This window comes from Callithrix jacchus, chromosome 1, assembly GCF_049354715.1.
Source record: "Callithrix jacchus isolate 240 chromosome 1, calJac240_pri, whole genome shotgun sequence".
Lineage (NCBI taxonomy): Eukaryota > Metazoa > Chordata > Mammalia > Primates > Cebidae > Callithrix > Callithrix jacchus.
Window position 1 is genome coordinate 192,027,025 of NC_133502.1, and position 21,218 is coordinate 192,048,242.

The following is a 21,218-nucleotide window of genomic DNA, read 5'->3' on the forward strand; positions in this document are numbered from 1 at the left end:
CCGTGGTTGCCGTCTGCCTTTCTAGCCTGGTGTCAGCCACCACCCCACCCAGACTCTGCTCCTACCGCACCAGTTATGCCGCTTTGTCTGCCTTTTGCTCTTCCTGATCCTTATCTTTGCTCATAGAATTTTTTAGAAGTGTTCACTCAATAGATTTTCTTACATACTTGTTTTTTTTCTTTTTTTGAGACAGAGTCTCACTCTGTTGCCCAGGCTGGGGTGCAGTGGTGCAATCTTGACTCACTGCAATCTCCGCCTCCTGGGTTCAAGTGATTCTCCTGCCTTAGCCTCCCGAGTGTGTGTGTGTGTGTGTGTGTGTGTGTGTGTGTGTGTGTGTATTTATTTATTTATTTATTTTTGAGACGGAGTTTTGCTCTTGTTACCCAGGCTGGAGTGCAATGGCGTGATCTCAGCTCAATGCAACCTCCGCCTCCTGGGTTCAGGCAATTCTTCTCCCTCAGCCTCCTGAGTAGCTGGGATTACAGGCACGCACCACCATGCCCAGCTAATTTTTTGTATTTTTTTTAGTAGAGATGGGGTTTCACCATGTTGACCAGGATGGTCTTGATCTCTTGACCTCGAGATCCACCTGCCTTGGCCTCCCAAAGTGCTGGGATTACAGGCTTGAGCCACCGCGCCCAGCTAATTTTTGTATTTTTTAGTAGAGATGGGGTTTCACCATATTGGCCAGGCTGGTCTTGAACTCTTGACCTCAAGTGATCCACCTGGCTCGGCCTTCCAAAGTGCTGGGATTATAGGCATGAGCCACCGCGCCCAACCTTACGTACTTGTTTACAAGGCACTGTGGGAATACAAAGAATATAGACCCTGTGGTCAGAAATTTCTAGTCTGGCAGAGAAAATGAAAGCCATGCACACGAGTAATTCTAATATAGCCTTGGTTTCAAGCCAGGGATGTGCCTGGCACAGAATTCCACAAAGGATTCCTAAGCCAGACAGACCCTTTGATCCAGCTCAAGGGCTGGGATATATCCTGACACCAAGTGCCTGTCCCACATGCAGTATCCCAGCAGCTCACTTGGGAGTGAGGGACAGCACAGAGTAAGGCCTGGCCTGGGGCCCCTCTGGGCTGTCTGATTCTATCTGGTTTAGGACTCCTGTGTAGCACAGAATCATCTGTGTGGCATTTAATTTTAAGAAATGATTTAGGCTGGGCACGGTGGCTCACGCCTGTAATCCCAGCGCTTTGGGAGGCCGAGGCGGGCAGATCATCTGAGGCCAGGAGTTCGAGACCACCCTGATCAACATGGAGAAACCCCGTCTCTACTAAAAATACAAAATTAGCCAGGTGTGGTGGTGCGCTCCTGTAATCCCAGCTACTTGGGAGGCTGAGGCAAGAGAACTGCTTGAAACTGATGGTGGAGGTTGCCGGGAGCCAAGATCATACCATTGCACTCCAGCCTGGGCAACAAGAGTGAAACTCCGTCTCAAAAAAAAAAAAATTTTAGTAAAAGTTAAAAGTCACATATGTACACGGTAAAAGTGACTCATATCTGTAATCTCAGCACTTTAGGAGGCCAAGGCAAGAGAATTAATTGAGGCCAGGAATCTGAAACCAGTCTGGGCAACACAGTGTGACTTCCTCTCAAAAAAAAAAAAAAAATCAGCTGGGATGGGTGCAGTGGCTCACACCTGTAATCCCAGCACTTTGGGAGGCAAGGTGGGCCTATCACTTGAGGTCAGGAATTCAAGACCAGGCTGGCCAACATGGTGAAAAGCCATGTGTACTAAAAATACAAAAATTAGCCCGGTGTGGTGGTGGGTGCTATAATCCCAGCTACTAGGGAGGCTGAGGCAGGAGAATTGCTTGAAAGATTCAACCTCCTAGGCAGAGGTTGCAGTGAGCCAAGATCATACCACTGCCTGCCTGGGAGACAGATCGAGGAGACTCCATTGAAAAAATAATAATAATAGCCAGGCGCGGTGGCTCACGCTTATAATCCCAGCACTTTGGGAGGCCGAGGCGGGCGGATCATGAGGTCAGGAGTTTGAGACCAGCCTGATCAACATGGTGAAACCCTGTCTCTACTAAAAAAATTTAAAAAAGTTAGCCGGGTGTGGTGGCATGCACGTGTAATCTCAGCTACTCAGGAGGCTGAGGCAGGAGAATTGCTGAACTTGGGAGGCAGAGGTTTGCGGTGAGCTGAGATCACATCATTGCACTCCAGCCTGGGCAACAAGAGTCTCAAAAAAAAGAAAGAGAAAAAGTAACAATAATAACCAAACAAAAATAGCATTGGATTGTGGGCTGCACTGTGTTGACGGCTGTAGAGGAAGAGAACGTGGCAGGGAAGGCAGCCCAGAGGGTCCCCAAGCCAGGCCTTACCCTGTGTTATCTCTTACTCTACTGAGTGAACTGCTGGGATACCGAATGTGGGATAGGCAATGGTGTCAGGACGTATCCCAGCTCTTGAGCTGGGCCAGAGATCTGTCTGGTTTAGGACCCCTGTGTCAGCTTTGTCTGTTGGCTGCTTTGTGACCTCTGAGACAGTTTCCTTCCTGGTGTGTTTAGAAATAGCACTGCTTAGTCTGGTCTAGGCAGGTTCTTCCTGACCCAGCAGTGCCCTGGGGCTGAGAAAGCGCTGCACCCTACCTGTTCCCTGCCCCAGGCAGGACAGCAGTGAAGTCACAGTGGAAAAAAAGAACCTCCTCCCCTGTACCCCAACACCGTGGCTTGCTTGTGGGCATCTTGGTCAACCTCCCTTATTTATTAGGTCAGTTGCCACCAGGGCACTGTGAAAGCACCGCAGATCCACAGCCCATCAGGGTCAGAGTTGGAACTGGATATGAGGGGACACAGGGAGACTCAGTTCTCTGGACGTGAGTCTGTACGTGCCATGGCAGAGGGCTGGGAGGTGGCATGGAGTGCAGGGTCTCTGGGGATCAGAGGGCAGAGCCCATGAAGAGCATAGGCTGCTCACCAGCTTCCAGGCCCAGCTCTGACACTAATGAGTCTGCGTAACTCTGGGCAAGTTGCTTGACCTCTCTGGGTCACTTGAGTTTCCTTAGTCTAAAGTGTGTTTTGGGATTTGCATCAACTCATTGACATTTTGGTGGCAAGAACCATCATACCCATTGTCAGCTGTGTGCCTGCCTCCTGTGTCCTCCTAGGGAGTCGGGGCCAAGGTGAGCCTGGCCGAACAGGCGGTCTCATCTGCCACCTCGTGACTGAGTGTGGGGGACAACACCACGCCTTCCCTGTCCACTCACTGTGAAGAGACAGAGCACGCCGGTGGGTGGGAGGAGCCCTCGGCTACAGCAGGCTTGTGTTCTGGCGTCATTTCAGATGGTGGAGAGCATGAAGTACCCCTTTAGGCAGGGCATGCGGCTGGAGGTGGTGGACAAGTCCCAGGTAGCACGAACTCGCATGGCTGTGGTGGACACGGTCATCGGGGGTCGCCTACGGCTCCTCTACGAGGATGGTGACAGTGACGACGACTTCTGGTGCCACATGTGGAGCCCCCTGATTCACCCAGTGGGTTGGTCACGACGTGTGGGCCATGGCATCAAGATGTCAGGTTAGCAGAGCCCCTGGCTGGAGGGACTGCATTCTTTCCCAGGGATGGGGTGGGGGAGCACCTTCCTAGTCCTCACAGGAGGTGAAGCCTAGCGTGGCCACCCTGCAGTGATGATACTGAGTTCCAGAGAGCTTGAGTGACTTGACAGAAGTTACTCAGCTCAACTTGTGAGTGGTAAAATCAAGATTTGAACCCAGACGCCCCCAGCCCTGATCCTCTCCCATGTCATGTGGGAGCAGTCTGGGTTTCAAGGGCTAAAGAGTCCCTATAGAGAGCTCTTGATGTTTTCTGGACTCAGCCTTTGTGTCTGCTACTCTGGGGTGGGGAGTCCTGAGATACAGAGATACAGCTAAGAGCATGCGCAGAGCAGCTGGGGAGGTCTGGAGATGGCCCGGGAGCCACCTCCAACTCCCTTCTCTTCCTCATTCTCTTTGCCATCTCCAAAGAGAGGCGAAGTGACATGGCCCATCATCCCACCTTCCGGAAAATCTACTGTGATGCTGTTCCTTACCTGTTCAAGAAGGTGAGGCTCAGCCCTTGGGTGCTTTTCCCCTGGGCCATGGGTGCATTCCAGGCCTGAGGGACCTGGCTCTTCCCTGGGACTCTCTCTTTTCCTCCTGAGGCCTGCTCCCCTCATCCTTCCCCCTGGCCTGCCCAGGGAGTCTTCAGCTGTCCCATTCCTTTAAGGTACGAGCTGTCTACACAGAAGGTGGTTGGTTTGAGGAAGGGATGAAGCTGGAGGCCATTGACCCTTTGAATCTGGGCAACATCTGCGTGGCAACTGTCTGTAAGGTGAGCCAGGGCTGGCCCTCCAGCCTCCAGATTTCTTAGGGGACCCATGTGGCCCAGAGCTCTAACCCTGCTTAACACTGTCAGGAGCTCTCTGCCCCACCCTCTCTTCACTGGCTGTGCCCAAAGTCCCTGACTTGTAGGTGGGGTCTTACCTGCCCCTTGCCCAGAATCTGGTTTCATGTCAGGGTCCAAGTCTCACTGGACAAGTGCTTACTGAACACCTGAGCCTGGTCCTGTGTCAGGGTAGGCCCTTCCCTGTCACCTCACTAGGGCCTTCTTGCCATATGCCATCTCCTTTGAGCCACAGCTGGGGTCACCTTGCTCTAAACCTCCTTATCGCCTCAGTCTGAGCAGGCCCCCCACACCTGCTTGGTCCTCCTGGAGGAGGCTGCTGGCTCGTCCACACTGGGGATCGGCTCTATGCCAGGCATGTGTGCTCACCCCTGAGAACACGGTCCAGCAAGACGGACATGGCCCCTGCTGGCATGGTGTTTGCTGTCTAGTGAGAAAGAGAAAGAATCCCACGGGTATGCATCACAGAAATGCTGTGTGCTCCAGAGAGGCTCAGGCGTGTCCTCCAGGAGGGCTATATCCTAGATCTCTTTGGATCCATCTGCCTCGTGTCCCTGTTGGAGTGTGGTCCCAACCCAGGATGGGGTGCAGTTCATGACATGATCTGTGTGCCCACTCCCCTGCCCTCCAGGTTCTTCTGGATGGATACCTGATGATCTGTGTGGATGGGGGGCCCTCCACAGATGGCTCAGACTGGTTCTGCTACCACGCCTCTTCCCACGCCATCTTCCCAGCCAACTTCTGTCAGAAGAATGACATTGAGCTCACACCCCCTAAAGGTAAGACTAGAGAGGCCACCCCCTGCTGGTCTTGCCATCAGAAGGGCAGGGGGTGGCCGGACGCGGTGGCTCACGCCTGTAATCCCAGCACTTTGAGAGGCCGAGGCAGGCAGATGGCCTGAGGTCAGGAGTTCGAAACCAGCCTGGCCAACATAGCTAAACCCTGTCTGCTAAAAATACAAAAAATTAGGCTGGGCGCAGTGGCTTATACCTGTAATCCCAGCACTTTGGGAGGCTGAGACGGGTGGATCACGAGGTCAAGAGATCGAGACCATCCTGGTTAATGTGGTGAAACCCCGTCTCTACTAAAAATACAAAAAATTAGCTGGGCACAGTGGCGCATGCCTGTAATCCCAGCTACTCAGGAGGCTGAGGCAGGAGAATTGCCTGAACCCAGGAGGCGGAGGTTGCGGTGAGCCGAGATGGCGCCATTGCACTCCAGCCTGGGCAACAAGAGCGAAACTCCGTCTCAAAAATAAATAAATAAATGAAATAAAAATACAAAAAATTAGCCAGTCATGGTGGCCAGCACCTGTAATCGCAGCCACTCAGGAGGCTAAGGCAGAATGGCTTGAACCCAGGAGGTGGATGTTGCAGTGAGCCGAGATCATGCCATTGCACTCTAGCCTGGGCAACAGAGTGAGACTCTGTCTCAAAAGCAAAACAAAACAGAAGGGGCAGGGTGTGGCCACAGGCTCAGAGTTCTGGTCAAGTCAGGCCCCAGAAGTGTAGCATTTCAGGGTGTATGGGAAAGGTGACAGATCCCACTACCAGCCCTTAACTGCTGGGCCGACCCTGCCCCATGGCCAGCGTATGGTTGATGAACAGATCTCCCACTTACCCATTGGGCAGTGAACAACCTATTCAACAGGACTGTGGTGCTAGAGCAGGTACCAGCCTTGAAGGGATGAGAAAGTGGCTGCTGGGGAGACTCCACGCTGGGTCCTGACCAAGCTGCAGAGCTCCTTCAGCCCCGTGTCCTTTTCCTCTTCCCGCTTCCTGCTTCCCCCGCTCTCCCTCTGCATCTGAGCTTTCTGCTCCTCCAGGTTATGAGGCACAGACTTTCCACTGGGAGAACTACTTGGAGAAGACCAAGTCAAAACCTGCTCCATCAAGACTCTTCAACATGGTGAGGAGACAAGCGGAGCAAGTGGCCTGCAGTGGCCTCAGGACAGGCCCTGCCTGCTGCTGTCAGTGGTAGCAGTTCCTACTCTTCCTCTCGAGTCTCTACTGCTGACATCAGCCACTTTCAGGGGGAAGTCCCCAGCTATGGCCTAGGCACTCCCATCCCTCTTCCATGCAGGGGCCGTGTCGGGAAAGAGGAACCTGCCCCAGCAGGCATTCCAGTGCCAGGCCCCTCCCCACCAGTTCTGCAAGTGCCTGGGTGAATCTTCTGGGGCAGGGAGCTGACTGGCTTGGCCACTGCCCCCTTTTTCTACCCCAGGATTGCCCAAACCATGGCTTCAAGGTGGGCATGAAGCTGGAGGCCGTGGACCTGATGGAGCCCCGGCTCATCTGTGTGGCCACGGTGAAACGGGTGGTGCATCGGCTCCTCAGCATCCACTTTGATGGCTGGGACAGCGAGTATGACCAGTGGGTGGACTGTGAGTCCCCGGACATCTACCCCGTTGGCTGGTGTGAGCTCACCGGCTACCAGCTCCAGCCTCCTGTGGCTGCAGGTCTGGGCTCTTGTGGCCCTAAGTGGCTCTGACTTTGTTTCCTCCTCTTTTTTCCTTCCTTCCCCCGCCCCATGCCCATCTCAGTTCTTTGGCATGAGATGGAGATGTCTTCTGGACCGCTCTGAGTAGCGAGCCCCGTCTCCCAGCCCCTGCTCCCAACATCTCTTTCTCCCTCTCCCTCTGGCCTACAGAGCTCTTTCCTTCATCTTGCCCACTCTGTTATATGCTCGTGCCCTTGTGCATCCAGGTGAACTACCCAGGTCCCTCTGAGCAGCCCTGGTGACAAGGGTGGGAAGAAGGGACAGCTGTTCTCCAGCCATTCCCCCAGCCCCACCCTCTCCTCATTGCCCAGCTTTAGCTACCTGTCTTAGGGTGTCCCATGTGGGAGGGTGGATAGGGTCTCAGGATGCGCCTGCGCCCTGTGTACTCCTAGGGACCCTGTTCTCATCTCTTTCACCCTTGTCTTTCAACAGCAGAACCGGCCACACCTCTGAAGGCCAAAGAGGCCACAAAGAAGAAAAAGAAACAGTTTGGGAAGAAAAGTAAGTGATGCCAGGCCCGGGAGAGATGGGCCTGCGACTCTGGGAGCAGGTGGGGGTCAGTCTCCAGGCACTGGTCCCCAGGTGCTGTCCCACTGACATAGCTCTCTTCATGGTCCTGTCCCATCTCTTTTCCCTTGCTCTTTGGCCTATGGACCCTTCACCCTGTCTCTGAGAACCCAGACCATAAATAGGGAGTGTTCAGTCCCTGGCCATGGTCAGGATGCTGAGGATGAGAGATAGATTGAGGTTGGGGGATCCCATCCCTGCTGCCCCAGGTTCAGAAAAAACAGCCTGCCCTGGGCAAGCCACAGCTGTTAGGTTCTAAAGCAAAAGCCACAGGAAGAAATAGAAGCTGTCTCTCCAAGGTTGTCATTCTTCCCTTGATGCCTCTTTTTTTTTTTAACTTTTTTTTGTTGTTGTTAATCAGAGCTTGTAACGTTGCTTAGGTTGGCCTTGAACTCATGGCCTTGCCTCCTCAAGTGCCAGGACATCTGGCCGGAGCCACTGCACCCACCCCCCACCCCCCGCCCCCACTTGATAGCCTCTTGAAGGTGGGAGAAAGGCAGGCATCTTAGTGGCAGGACTCTACCTGGCACTCGGGCTGTGGATGTCATTTCCCTTGGTGGGGCCTCACTTTCTACAGATTCTGAGCCCAGCTTTGGTTCCACTTGAGTGGCAGAGTGGGAGTAGGCAAAGCCGTCCTTCAGCTGCAGGCAAGGTGGACTCCTTGGTACCATGCGGGGAAGAGGGTGTTCTGAAACAGGAATGAGGTCACTGGGGCAGGATTAAGATTGAGAGAGGTGGCCCGGGCGCGGTGGCTCAAGCCTGTAATCCCAGCACTTTGGGAGGCCACGGTGGGCAGATCACAAGATCAGGAGTTCGAGACCAGCCTGGCCAACATGGTGAAACCATGTCTCTACTAAAGATACAAAAATTAGCTGGGTGTGGTGGTGGACACCAGTAATCCCAGCTGCTTGGGAGGAGAATCGCTTGAACCTAGGAGGCGGAGGTTGCAGTGAGCCGAGATTGCACCACTGCAGCCCAGCCTGGGCGACAGGAGACTCCATCTCAAAAAAAAAAAAAGATTGAAAAAAAGCAGCTACAGGCAGGGTGTAGTAATCCCAGCACTTTGCGAGGCTGAGGCAAGCAGATCACCTGAGGTCAGCAGTTCGAGACCAATCTGCCCAACATGGTGAAACCCCATCTCTTTTTAAAATATATATATTTTTTGATTTAATTAAAAAAAAATAGCTATAACCACCGCTGCCTGGGGCTTGGCTTGCAGGAGGCGGTGGTATTACTGCCCATGGGAGAGAATCTCTCTGAGCTCGGCACACAGCCAGTAAGAGGTGTTTTCAGAGTTGGAGTCCAGGCGTTCTGTCCCCACACTGCCTGACCACGGGGTGAGACCTAGCCCGTAAAGCCTCACCTAGAGACAACCCTAATGCTGGGTTTGAATCCACTTTTATTCAAAGGGAAAAGAATCCCACCGACCAAGACGCGGCCCCTCAGACCAGGGTCCAAGAAGCCCCTGCTGGAGGACGACCCTCAGGGCACCAGGAAGATCTCATCGGAGTCCACTCCTGGCGAGAGTAAGAGCCACCGGGCTGGGTCGAGGCAGGACCAGCCTGCTGCTTGCTCAGAGACGGCCCCTCTCCTTCCCCACCTGGGCACAGAAGAGTAGAGTCAGGTTTCTTTAGCATTTTCTGGGCACCAAGCAGTCCTGTACCACTGGGCCCAGAGTGCTTCCCAGGCACCCCCTGAGATGGTGAATGGAGCAGAGTCCCCCTCTAGCCAGGCCCCTGGCCCCTGCTGTTCCTCCGTCTCAACCCCTACCTCTAGTGCTTGGCAGGTTGGTGACAGATTGGTACATGCCAGTGTCTCTGGCATAGCCTGCCTGGCTTGCGGCTTGGCTCTTTGCTGCTGCTGCTGCCCTCCCAGAGGGCAAGCAGGAGGATGAAGGTGTGTCCTAGGTCCCATCTGTAGGAAGCCAGGTCCCTTCCCCAGCTCCTCTACCCTACCCCCCTGGAGTTACTTACTCCCCTCCCCTCCCCTCCCCTCCCCTCCCTCTTTAGTTATTGCTGTGCGTGTGAAGGAAGAGCATGTAGATTTGGCCTCACCCAACAAGGCTTCAAGTCCAGAGCTGCCTGTCCCCGTCGAGAACATTAAGCAGGAAACAGACAACTGAGCCCTCCTGCCAGCAGCCTGGCTCCTAGCTGGGAAGCCAGCCTTGGGGTTTCTCCACCACCACCACTGAGCCTCTGCATGTGTAAATTTTGCCTGGTGCTGTGAAGGCTGGACAGTGGAGGACCTGCTGGGGTCTCCTGGGACCTGCCTGTTACCTCTGCGATCCCCTGTGGAAAGGCCTAGGTGACTGGGGCTGCCTGAGGTCTTCTGCGAACCACCTCCAGCCAGAGTTCCTGACGCTGGACTGCCAGCTGCCCAGGTGCCTGCTTTTCCTTAAGATGACCTTCCCACCACAGCCCTTAGTTCCCAGGTTGGGGCCACCCCTGGCACACTGGAAGACAAGACAGTGCACTCTGTGTCTACCCAAACGACTCATGTAAATTAAGTTCTAGAGCAGCTCTCTGAGCAGAATAAGGTCCCCTGACAGTGAGTCGTGATGGGAGCAGCCTCTGCCTCAAAAATTCACCAAGCAGAATGCCTCTCAGCCTCATGTGTTGGTCCTCTGCCCCTCCTAAGCTCCCCAGGGATGTTGGGAACCCAGCTTGGCAGCTGAGAAGCAGTGACCAGGATGTGGATTTTGGTGACCCATGTGGTGGCCTTGAGCTGTTTGCTCTGCTCGCATGAGTGTGGACTCCCATTTCCTAAAGGAAATGCCCCAGGAAGGACAGTGGGAGGAAGATGACCTGAGGGTGCACCCTGGCTCTGCTCCTGGACCCCTGCTAAAAGTCATTCATCCAAGAATGCCTTGTAGTTAAAGGATCCAGTTCCAACTGGAGCCTCTGGGAGAGCTGGGCATGTATGCTGTCTTGGCCTTGTGTCCCTACCGGTATGAAGATGCCATGAACACAGGGCTCTCAGGACCAGGTGACAGAGCTGGAGGACACATCTGGCTGCCACTGCAGCCTCACTGGGCTCCCCAGACTTTGTATATGAAAAATTAAATCCCCTACTTGCCTGAGTCCAGTTTGTTAGATTTCTGTTCCTTGCACAGTGTTGTGACCCACCACCTCATGGTGGTATGGATTATGAAGGCCACAAGTCAAGACACGAGTTTGCGAGGCCATAAAGAATGTCAGCAGGCATGGTCAGTGGCTCATACCTGTAATCCCAGCACTTTGGGAGGCCAAGGTGGGTGGATTACCTGAGGTTGGGATTTTGAGACCAGCCTGACCAACATGGAGAAACCTCATCTCTCCTAAAAATACAAAAAAATTTAGCAGGCATGGTAGCGCATGCCTATAATCCCAGCTACTTGAGAGGCTGAGGCAGGAGAATCGCTTCAACCTGGGAGGCGGAGGTGGCGGTGAGCCAAGATTGTGCTACTGAACTCCAGCCTGGGCAATGAGAGCGAAACTCTGTCTCAAAAAAGAAAAAAAGCCAGGCGTGGTGGCTCAAGCCTGTAACCCCAGCACTTTGGGAGGCCGAGGCGGGTGGATCATGAGGTCAATAGATCGAGACCATCCTGGTCAACATGGTGAAACCCCGTCTCTACTAAAAATACAAAACAGCTGGGCATGGTGGCGCGTGCCTGTAATCCCAGCTACTCAGGAAGCTGAGGCAGGAGAATTGCCTGACCCCAGGAGGCGGAGGTTGCGGTCAGCCAAGCTCATGCCATTGCACCCCAGCCTGGGTAGCAAGAGCGAAACTCCGTCTCAAAAAAAAAAAAAAAAATGTCACCTGTCATCAGTTCAAGTTCCCTGTCTTAACCACATGCTGTCCTTATTTACGGTTCTGCCATTCTCCCCAAAGACTGAGTTCCCCAGAGATGGAGCCTTTGCCTGTCCCTAGTGCCTGGCACTTTGGCATCAAGGTGGCCTTGAGTTTGTGTAAAGTGGGAATGTGCACGTGACCATGTGTTTCTGGCACCTAGAGGTCAACTTGATTTGCCGGAGATGGACTATTGATCTCTTGAAAATTTTGCTCAATGCACACGGCAACCTTGTGCCTCAGTTTGCCCTTGGAGGGAAGTAAAATTCTTGGAGCTGCAGCAATGAGGCTGCTGGCAGGGAGCCGTCTTGCAAATTCCTCATCCTTGCTTCTCCTGCCTAAGGACCCACAGGGGTTCCTGTTACAGGTAAGACCAAATCCAGATGATTTAAGAACCTACTCTGCATCCCTGGTCCTTTATAGTCAGCCTTCGGCTCCAGGGAAAGGAAAGCTAAGGGAGCTCCATTGTACCAAGAGTCCCTACCCAGGTGCCCGCTTAAATACATATCTAGGCTAGGCGCAGTCACTCATGCCAGTAATCCCACCACTTTGGGAGGCCAAGGCGGGCAGATCACCTGAGGTCAGGAGTTTGAGACCAGCCTGGCCAACATGGTGAAACCCCATCTTAACTAAAAATATAGAAATCAGCCGGGTGTGGTGGCAGGTGCCCGTAATCCCAGCTACTCAGGAGGCTGAGGCACAAGAATTGCTTGAACCTGGGTGGGGGGAGGTTGCAGTGAGCCGAGATCACACCACTGCACTCCAGCCTGGGTGACAGAGTGAAACTTTGTCTCTAAATAAGTATCTAAATGGCTCGTTTCACCATCACAGTAACCCTGTGTGGTACTGATGACAAAAAGGAAGGCTCAGCTAGGTGCAGTGGCTCACACCTGCAATCCCAACACTTTGGGAGGCCGAGGTGGGCGGATCACAAGGTCAAGAGATCGAGACCATCCTGGCCAACATGGCAAAACCCCCCCACCTCTACTAAAATACAAAAATTAGCTGGGCGTGGTGGTGTGTGCCTGTAGTCCCAGCTACTTGGGAGGCTGAGGCAGGATAATTGCTTGAACCTGGGAGGCGAGGTTGCAGTGAGCCGAGATCACGCCACTGCACTCTAGCCTGGCGCCTAGCGACAGCAACACTCTGTCTCAAAAAAAAAAAAAAAAAAAAAAGGAAGGCTCAGTACAGTTTAGTGACTTGGCTGCTTAAATTTATATGTGTTAAGGATGGCAGTGGGGTTGAACCCAGGTTTTTCTGCTGGATGACCTAGTGAGTCATTCAGCCTTCCTGAGCATATTCTGGGTGCCAGGCACCAAGCTAGGCACAGGCATTGAGGGAGACTGTGGCAGATGTCTAGCCTGGTGCCTTCAGCAGGCAAGCAGCTCCAGCCCAGAACACTGCCAGCGCATGAGCCTCAAAATAAGAGCCCTCTGCTGCCGGGACTGGTGGCTCATGCCTGTAATCCCAGCACTTTGGGAGGCCAAAGTGGGCGGATCACAAGATCTGGCTAACATGGTGAAACCCTGTCTCTACTAAAAATACAAAAAGTTAGTCAGGTGTGGTGGCGTGTGCCTGCAATCCCACCTACTCAGGAGGCTGAGGCAGGAGAATTGCTTGAACCAGGGAGGCAGAGGTTGCAGTGAGCTGAGATCTCACCCCTGCACTTCAGCCTGGGCAACAGAGCAAGACTCCATCTTAAAAAAATAAAAGCCCTCTGCCTTGAGTTCCTTCATATTCCTGGGAGGAAACTGCTATTTCATCAGAATAACCCACAATACTAAGAGGAAGCCAGGCTCAGTGGCTCTCACCTGTAACCCCAGCACTTTGGGAGGCTGAGGCAGGTAGATCACCTGAGGTCAGGAGTTTGAGACCAGCCTGACCAACATGGTAAAACCGTGTCTCTACTAAAAATACAAACATCAGCTAGGTGTGGTGGCACTCCCTATAATCTTAGCTACTTGGGAGGCTGAGTTAGGAAACTTGGCTTGAACCCTGGAGGCAGAGGTTCCAGTGAGCTGAGATCGTACAACTTCACTCCAGCCTGGGCGACAGAGCGAGACTCTATCTCAAAAAAAAAACAAAAAATAAAAAAATGGGCGTGGTGGCTCACGCCTATAATCCCAGCACTTTGGGAGGTTGAGGCGGGTGGATCACAAGGTCAAGAGATCGAGACCATCCTGGTCAACAAGGTGAAACCCCGTCTCTACTAAAAAATACAAAAATTAGCTGGGCATGGTGGTGCGCGCCTGTAGTCCCAGCTACTTGGGAGGTTGAGGCAGGAGAATTGCCTGAAACCAGGAGGCAGAGGTTACGGTGAGCTGAGATCGTGCCATTTGCACTCCAATCTGGGTAATGAGTGAAACTCCGTCTCAAAAACAAACAAACAAAAAAAACTGAAAGGAGTATCTCCGTGTCAGAAGGGGTGGCTAGGTCAAATGGCTTGAGAGGTCCTGATTCCAAAGCCACTATGCCGTGTGGGGGGGTGGGGACCTGGGGTGTCTTCCCCTTTTAACTGAAGCCCTGACCTGGAAGGAGCTTCCACTCCTGAGCCCAGCTCAGCTTCCACATGTGCATCCCTGGGGCCGACGCAGGGAGAAATGACTGCTGCTGTTCCCTAGTCACGCCACATGACTGCCACCTGAGATCAGCGCTGCTGTCATCATGCTAGTTCTGGGTCTGGCTTCTAAGGCAGAACTGGCTCACCTTCAGCTTGGGGTCTTTTTAGGGGTTCCTTCCCAGCTCCCACCCGGAGATCAGGAACACTTTATGGACTAAATTGTGCCCATCCCAGCAAGACAGTTTGAAGCCCTAACCCCAGTACCTCAGAGTATGTATGACTTGGATATAGATTCCTTCTAGAATATAAACACCACTAATGGCCCCAGGGCCCCCAGATTTTCAAAATGCAGATCCAGGGGAGGCAGAGCCCTCTCCCCACCTTCCCAGGCCCCACTCTATTCTCATTTTCCCTTGAAGGAGGCAGAGACAGTGATGCACCTGCACTTCTACGCTCCCATCCCTGGGATCCTGGGCTGAGGGAGGCCGCTTAGGTCAGGCTGGGACATGGTTGAGTCAACAGTGATCTAGCAGATATGGAAACAGCAGGACTGATTTTAGGGACACATCTGGACCAGCACACTGTGGCTTATAGGAAAGGCCACTGTCTCACAGCAGGAGCAAAGGGTCATTTCCTTGCAAACCCATCCTGGTGGGGGTGGGGAAGACGGGAGGGTAAGCGTTATTGAACTCACGCAACCAGGTCATTACCCAGCTCTGGAACATGAATTGGAACCAAGCCAAGTCAGGCTCCAGCTTCCTGGGGACTTTGGAACCTGGCCTACCACCCACCAGAGCCTCACCCCTCCTGCCCCATGGCCAACCTTATCTGCTCCCCGCTGCCTTCCTTTGGTGGGGGTTGTCCTGGCGCTGGGCCCAGAGGCTGGTGTCTGCTTGGCCTTCCTGGCAGCCCAGCCCCGGCAGGCTTCAAAGACAGCAGCTGCAGTCTTCACCCTCTGGCCATGGGCACTGGGAGGGGTGGCACAGGTGGCCCCCACCCTCAGGTTCAACCCAGTAAGCCACCTGAAGAGAAGAGAGAGCTGGGAAGCTGGCTGTTCTGACTGCCGAGAGCTTTCCTGAGGAGGTGAAGGAGGCCACAGGAACTTGGGAGCAGTGGGTCCTATGGGTGACAGCAGCCTCTGCTGAAAATCTTGGTGGCTCACCAATTATGTGACCTACAAGTCACTTCAAGCCTCCAATCCCTTCCTTGTAAAAAGGGGATAATAGGCTGGGCGCGGTGGCTCACATCTGTAATCCCAGCACTTTGGGAGGCTGAGGCAAGCAGATCACAAGGTCAAGAGAGTGAGACCATCCTGGCCAACACGGTGAAACTCCATCTCTACTAAAAATACAAAAATTAGCTGGGCATGGTGGTGGGCACCTGTAGTCCCAGCTACTTGGGAGGGTGAGGCAGGATAATCACTTGAACTTGGGAGGTGAAGGTTGCAGTGAGCTGAGATCAGGCCACTGCACTCCAACCTGGTGACAGAACAAGATTCCATCTCAAAAAAAAAAAAAAAAGCAGGGCAGGTGGGATAATAATAGCAATGATAAACAGTTAGGGGGCTTACAACGTACCAGACACTGTTCAAATCAATTTATGTATGCTAATTTCATTCTCACATCATCATGAGGTTAGCTACTACAGCCCCCTTTTTACAGATGGGCACCTTTTTACAGATGGTTATATGACTTGTAGAATTAGTTGGTAAAATGGCAGAGTCAGGACTAGAGCCCAGGTCGGCAAGGCTCCAATTTATTTTTGGGATGGGAATCTCACTCTGTCACGAAGGCTGGTGTGCAGTGGCACGACCTTGGCTCACTGCAACCTCCACCTCCCAGGTTCAGGCGATTCTCCTACCTCAGCCTCCCAAGTAGCTGGGATTACAGGCATGCACCACCACGCCTGGCTAATTTTTGTATTTTTAGTAGAGACAGGGTTTCACCATGTTGGCCAGGCTGGTCTCTAACTCCTGACCTCAGGTGATCCACCCGCTTCTACCTCCCAAAGTGCTGGGATTACAGGCATGAGCCACCACGCCTGGCCTCTTGTGACTTTCTTATATAATTATGTAAAGTGGCCTCACCCATGTATTAGATCCCAGCCCACTAGGCAGAGCAGATACCATGCCTACTTTATGGATGATGGAATCAAGGCGCAGAGAAGTCCACCCCCAACCTCCCTAGAAAAGGTAACTGACCCTGGAAACGGTTCATACATGTCTGGCTCTGGCAGGACCTGCCCTTCCCCCCAAGCTGCTCATCGGGGAGATGATGGGGACTTGACTGAGAGCAGCTGGGTGGTCTTTGGCTGGGGGTCTAGGTTGGGGTGCTCACCTGTGCAGCGGGAGCAGCTGGCAGTCACAGTGGAAGGGATTGCCGCTGAGGTCCATGAGTTCCAGCTGGCTGAGACTGGGCAAGGCAGGCAGGGTCTGAAGCTGGTTCTTCTGCAGGTGCAGGCTCTGGAGCCCCGGCCCTAGGCCTAAAAAGGCCCCAGGAGAAATCTGCAAGGAGTTGTCAGGGCCAGATGTGAGCTCCTGGCAGACCTCTCCCACCCCCGGGTCTGGGAGGAGCCCCATCTTCCCTCAGCAAAGAGAAGTTGGAGAGCCCAGGGTGATCCAGCCAGGAAGTATAGAGCGGGGCCGAAGCCCAGGCCGGTCTGATGTCAAAGCCCTTGCTCTGTCCAAGTCACCCAGGTGCCCAGTTCATGGTCCACCCCACCACCCAATAATGACAGATCCTCTTGGGGGCTCTCAATATGTACAAACAGTAGATGACCCCATGGTTCCAAATTCCTTCCTCCTCTATGCTCCAGCAATGCCCTCTTGTGCAGGCACTGTGTGGCCTGGGTTCTGCCTGGACTGTCACTCACAGCGGCAGGGGCAGCCCTGGTTTATCTCAGGGTCTCCATGCCCAGCCTGAGACCTGGCACCAAGGGGCCGGCAAATGCCTGTTGAGCCAATGCACGCTGCGGATGGCCTTGTGCTGCCTCCTGCACCAACCCTGCCACACACCCAGTGCCCACCTGCTCCAGGCCACTGCTGTTCAGGAAGAGGTGCTGCAGCGATCTGCTCACAGGCTGGAAGGCCCCGTCGTGCAAGGCCCTGAGTGGGTTGCCTGAGAGTTGCAGCTCCAGGAGGCCAGGCAGCCCCTCCAAGGCCCCAGTGGGCACCTCTCGCAGCTGATTCCTGTCCAGGTGCAGCTTCTCCAGCTCCCGAGCTGGGCCCAGCGCCCCGGGAGACACTTGGGTGATGCGGTTTCCACTCAGGTAGAGCCAGCGCAAGGCCCGTGTTCCCCCGAGGTCCCCGGGTGCCAGGCGGTCCACAGCGTTGTCCTGCAGGTGCAGGGAGAAGAGACTGGGCAGGGCACGCAGGGCAGCCCCCGGCACCTGCAGGAAGCGGTTGTGCTCCAGGTACAGGTAGCCAAGGCGGGGCGCCCCTTCGAGGGCAGCAGCGCTGAGGCCTGCGAGCTGGTTGTCGGAGAGGTACAGATATATCAGGCGGCCCAGCCCCGCCAGGGCGCCCGCCTCCAGCTCTGTGATGCCGCAGTGCTGCAGGTGCAGCGACACCAGGAGGCCCAGGCCGGAGAAGACCTCTCGGGGCACCGAGGGGAAGTGGTTCCGCCTCAGGTCCAGGAGCTGGGTATCGTTGGGGAAGCCGCGGGGCACCGCCTGCAGGCCGCAGCCCTCGCAACTGCTATGCCGGGACTCGGGGGCGCACACGCAGGCGCCAGGACAGGGCACAACCGCCTGCTCCTCCTCCCCGGGGCCGCGCGGAGGGGCGCGGGGTCCGGCCCCAGCCCGCTCCTCCCGCTCTTCCTCTTCCTGCGCCGCATCTCCCGGGCAGCGCAGGTCCCAGGGCCGCAGGGCGTCCAGAGCTTCGCCCCGCAGGCGCCGCGGTCCCCGGCACTCGCCGTCGGAGCGCACGCGCGCCCGCACCAGCCACTCCAGTAGGGGCCGCGCCTGGCAGCCGCACCACAGCGGGTTCCCCTGCAGTCTCAGCCGGCGCAGCTGGCCCGGGCCCTGCAGCGGGGGCAGGGTGTCCAGCTGGTTCCCGCGGAGGTCCACGGTGTGCAGGCGCGGGCAGTGCGCGAAGGCCCTGGGACCCAGGGCCTGCAGGGCCCCGCCGTCCAGCAGCAGCTCCCGCAGGCCGGGTAGCACCAGCCCGTCCTCCTCGCCGGCGTAGGTGAGCGGGTTGTAGCCCAGCTCCAGACGGGCCAGGCCGCGGGCCTGGGATAAGGCGGGCCCGGGCAGGGCCTGGAGCTCATTGTGGTGCAGGCTGAGCCGGCGCAGGGTGGACAGGCCAGCCAGGGCCTCGGGGGCCAGCACGCTGAGCGCATTGTGTGACAGCCGCAGCCAGCGGACGCGCAGCAGCCCCTGGAAAGCCATGGCGGGCAGGTAGACCAGGGCGTTGTGGGCCAGGTTCAGCGTGGCCAGCGCGCCCAGCGCCCAGAATGTCCCCGGCCGCAGCTCCTCCAGCGCGTTCCTCTCCAGCTCCAAACGCCGCAGCGAGCCCAGCCCGTCCAGCGCCTCCTGGGGCAGTGCGCGCAGGTGGTTGGAGGCCAGGTTGAGCAGGAGCAGGCGGCCCAGGCCACGGAAGGCACCCTCAGCCACCAGCTCCACCTGGCAGTGACGCAGGTCCAGGTGTGTGAGGTGGGGCAGACCCTGGAAGGCGGCTGCGGGGATCACCTTCAGCAAGTTGCCCTGCAGGTCCAGCCGCTGGGTCAGCTGGGGTCGACCAGGGGAAAGCGGGGCTGAGCCGGGCAGGGACCTCGCCTTTGCAAGTGCTGCCCTTTCCCCAACACTCTTCTCTCCCATCACCTTTTCCATATTTCTCATCATCCAAACCCTGACACCTCCTCCAGGAAGCCTTCCTCTCCAGTGCCCTGGGCATCCCCCACTGTGGAACTTTTCACACTGTGCTGTCACTGCCTCCTTGCTGTTTCTCCCCCACTAGCTGACGACTCCGCTGGGCAGAGACCACACCTCACCCTGCCACAGCCCTGTCTCTCCACCACAGGGTCTGCAGTGGATTCAGGATGGATCTATTGGTCACCTACTTATTCCATTCACACAGTAGGGATTTTAAATAGATCATCTCCCTGTTACTGGTTTTTATTATTCCCATTTTACAGATGTGTAAACCGAGGCTCAAAGCTTGCCAAGGTCTCCCAGCCAGGCAATGGCAGATCAGCTGGTGTCCAGCGCAGGCTCCTCCCTCTGCCCCACTGCCACTCTGTGCCTGTGCTCCCCGCTGCTGACCTCAGGGATGGTGTCTGGCACCTCGGTGAGGTTCTGGTACCGGCAGGCAACGTGCCGCCTGGAGTTGTCACAGATGCAGGCCTGTGGGCAGCGCTGGGCAGCTGCCTGCCTAGCTGAGCCCAGCAACAGCAGGACCAGCAGCAGCAGCACCAAGGAGACATGGGTGGAGCTCTGGGGCCTGGGAGGGGGAGGGAGAGCCTGTTGTACGCAGAAGCAGGGGCCACACGCTGTCCCTCACTTAGTCCCAGCCCCGAAGCACCTCCTACCCTGAAAACCCCTCAGAACCTCCTCCTTTGGGTCCAGGAAAGTGCCCATCGCCCTGAGCCTCCCTGCCCCCACCCCCACACAGTGGAGGTCCTATGTAGTCCTGTTTTACATGGGAGGAAACTGAAACCGAGGCTCAGAAAAGTGACCTAGTGAGTCCCCTTGCCTCTCTACCCAATGGCTCAGTGAGGACTCACTGAGAATGACTCCAGTTCAGAGCCTGCTCTGGGGCTGTGGTGAGGCTCCAGTCCAGGATAGGTTCAGAAGCAGCCTGTCCTCAGACTGATATGATGCCAGCTCCCAGGGAGCAGGAGCATGATGCCCACCAGAGGGGAGGGAGGCATCCAGCCCAGCCCTTGAGCCTGAGCCTTTTTTTTTTTTTAAAGAGACAAGCCTTGCTCTGTTGCCCAGGTTGGAGTCTGGAGTACAGTGGAATGATTATGGCTTACTGCAGCCTTGACCTCCTGGGCTAAAGTGATCCTCTCACTTCAGCCTCTAGAGTAGCTGGGAATACAGGCACGTAGTGATGCCCAGCTAAATTTAAAATTTTTTTTTGGTAGAGACAGGCTCTCGCTATGTTGCCCAACTGGTCTTGAACTCCCGGCCTCAAGTGATTGTCCCACCTTGGCCTCCCAAAGCACTAGGATGATAGGCTCACCTCACCCACCTAGCTGGCCCTCTTTTCTCCGCCTGTGTCAGGCACATCCTCTCCCCATCCCTGGGCTGGTCCCTGGCCCCCAGGAGCCTCCCTCTCTGTTCACTGGACTATTGCTGTCTGCTTTTGAGTCTCCTTTGGGTACCAGGCTCCAGCCCCTGCCTTGGAGTTGGTGGCTTCTCCAGAGCCTGTGGTGAAGGCTGTGCCCCAGGGTAGGCCAGAGAGGGGACCCATGGGGACAGATCCCCGAAGGGACAAGCATCCAGGATGCAGGGGCTGCTGCTGGGCTCTCAGACAAGCCCCGGAGAACCAGTCCCCAGCAGCAGCCACATTCCCACATGTCTCAGAACCCACCTTTGGAGACCCCTAGAGAATCCCAGGAAGTCCTCACAGCCCCTGCCCGCCAGCCTCTCAAGGCCCAGAGATGGGCAGAGACTCACCTGAAGCTGCTCAGCTGCTCTGAACCCCTCTTGCACCCTTGGGCCCAAAGACTTACCCCTCCATGCCGCCTAAAACTGCCGGTCCAGCCTGGAGGCATAGAGCAGGGAAAGGCCGTCCCTGCCTGGCGGGAGCCCCCCTCTGTAGCCCACAGGCCTGGCAGCTGGGAAAGGGCTGAATGGGAGGCATTGTTGGCGGCCCAGGCGAGCCGGGCTTCCCCAGGCTGAGATGAAGGAGGGGCGGGTGGTGGGTGGGAGCAGTGGCTGGAATTACAGTGTCTCCTGCCTGCCCCGGCCCAGGATGAAGGCCCAGGCCTGAGTCCTTGGGCCTGCCAGACAGGGAGGGGACACGGGCAGCTGGCCGGGGAGTAAGCAGTCCTGGGCTCCCTCCTGCCATGCGGGCTGCCCTCCCAGAGGCTGTTTCCTAGTCTCTGAAAAACACATCCTATTAATAAGTAGCTCTAGGGTCACAGTGAGGGTTGAGGCCTGCCCCTGGCACACAGTGGGTGCTTAAGGACAGGGGACCCTTTCCATCTGTTTGTGCTTATGCATTTACATACATTGTTTAATACTGGACATACAGGATTCTAGAAATCCACTTATCTTTATTTTTAATTTTTATTAGACTCTTGCTGGCATGATCTCGGCTCACTGCAACCTCCACCTCCTGGGTTCAAGCAATTCTCCTGCCTCAGTCTCCCAAGTAGCTGGGATTACAGGTGTGTGTGTGCCACCACACCCAGCTAA

At 55.5% G+C, this 21,218-nt stretch overlaps 2 protein-coding genes across 9 annotated transcripts in view; one reads left to right on the forward strand and one right to left on the reverse strand.

The window, feature by feature from the left end:
• Nucleotides 1–10,547, forward strand: part of L3MBTL2 (L3MBTL histone methyl-lysine binding protein 2) — a 27,054-nt gene extending 16,507 nt beyond the window's left edge. For 3 of the 7 annotated variants that reach the window (XM_078334950.1, XM_035266643.3, XM_035266668.3), the window contains 9 exons: nucleotides 3,307–3,538; nucleotides 3,985–4,061; nucleotides 4,226–4,330; nucleotides 5,034–5,181; nucleotides 6,228–6,310; nucleotides 6,626–6,860; nucleotides 7,334–7,402; nucleotides 8,878–8,994; nucleotides 9,478–10,547. In XM_078334950.1, the coding sequence (XP_078191076.1) occupies nucleotides 3,307–3,538; nucleotides 3,985–4,061; nucleotides 4,226–4,330; nucleotides 5,034–5,181; nucleotides 6,228–6,310; nucleotides 6,626–6,860; nucleotides 7,334–7,402; nucleotides 8,878–8,994; nucleotides 9,478–9,590 (1,179 nt within the window). In that variant the 3' untranslated portion in view covers nucleotides 9,591–10,547. The remainder of the gene's footprint in view (nucleotides 1–3,306; nucleotides 3,539–3,984; nucleotides 4,062–4,225; nucleotides 4,331–5,033; nucleotides 5,182–6,227; nucleotides 6,311–6,625; nucleotides 6,861–7,333; nucleotides 7,403–8,877; nucleotides 8,995–9,477) is intronic. The other 4 variants (XM_078334968.1, XM_035266653.3, XM_078334974.1 and 1 more) reach the window with 2 other exon arrangements.
• CHADL (chondroadherin like) lies at nucleotides 8,851–20,588 on the reverse strand. Of its 2 annotated transcripts, none has more exons than XM_008979563.5 (6): nucleotides 20,531–20,588; nucleotides 19,116–19,293; nucleotides 16,881–18,581; nucleotides 16,193–16,359; nucleotides 14,680–14,878; nucleotides 8,851–9,068 (listed from the first exon to the last, which is right to left on the reverse strand). In XM_008979563.5, the coding sequence occupies exons 1-6, from the start codon at nucleotides 20,536–20,538 to the stop codon at nucleotides 9,042–9,044; spliced, it is 2,280 nt and encodes a 759-aa protein (XP_008977811.5). In that variant the 5' UTR covers nucleotides 20,539–20,588; the 3' UTR covers nucleotides 8,851–9,041. The 2 variants fall into 2 exon arrangements, with proteins under 2 accessions (XP_008977811.5, XP_078191045.1); XM_078334919.1 differs by lacking the exon at nucleotides 8,851–9,068 and adding an exon at nucleotides 14,184–14,382.
• Between the last annotated feature and the right edge of the window lie 630 nt (nucleotides 20,589–21,218).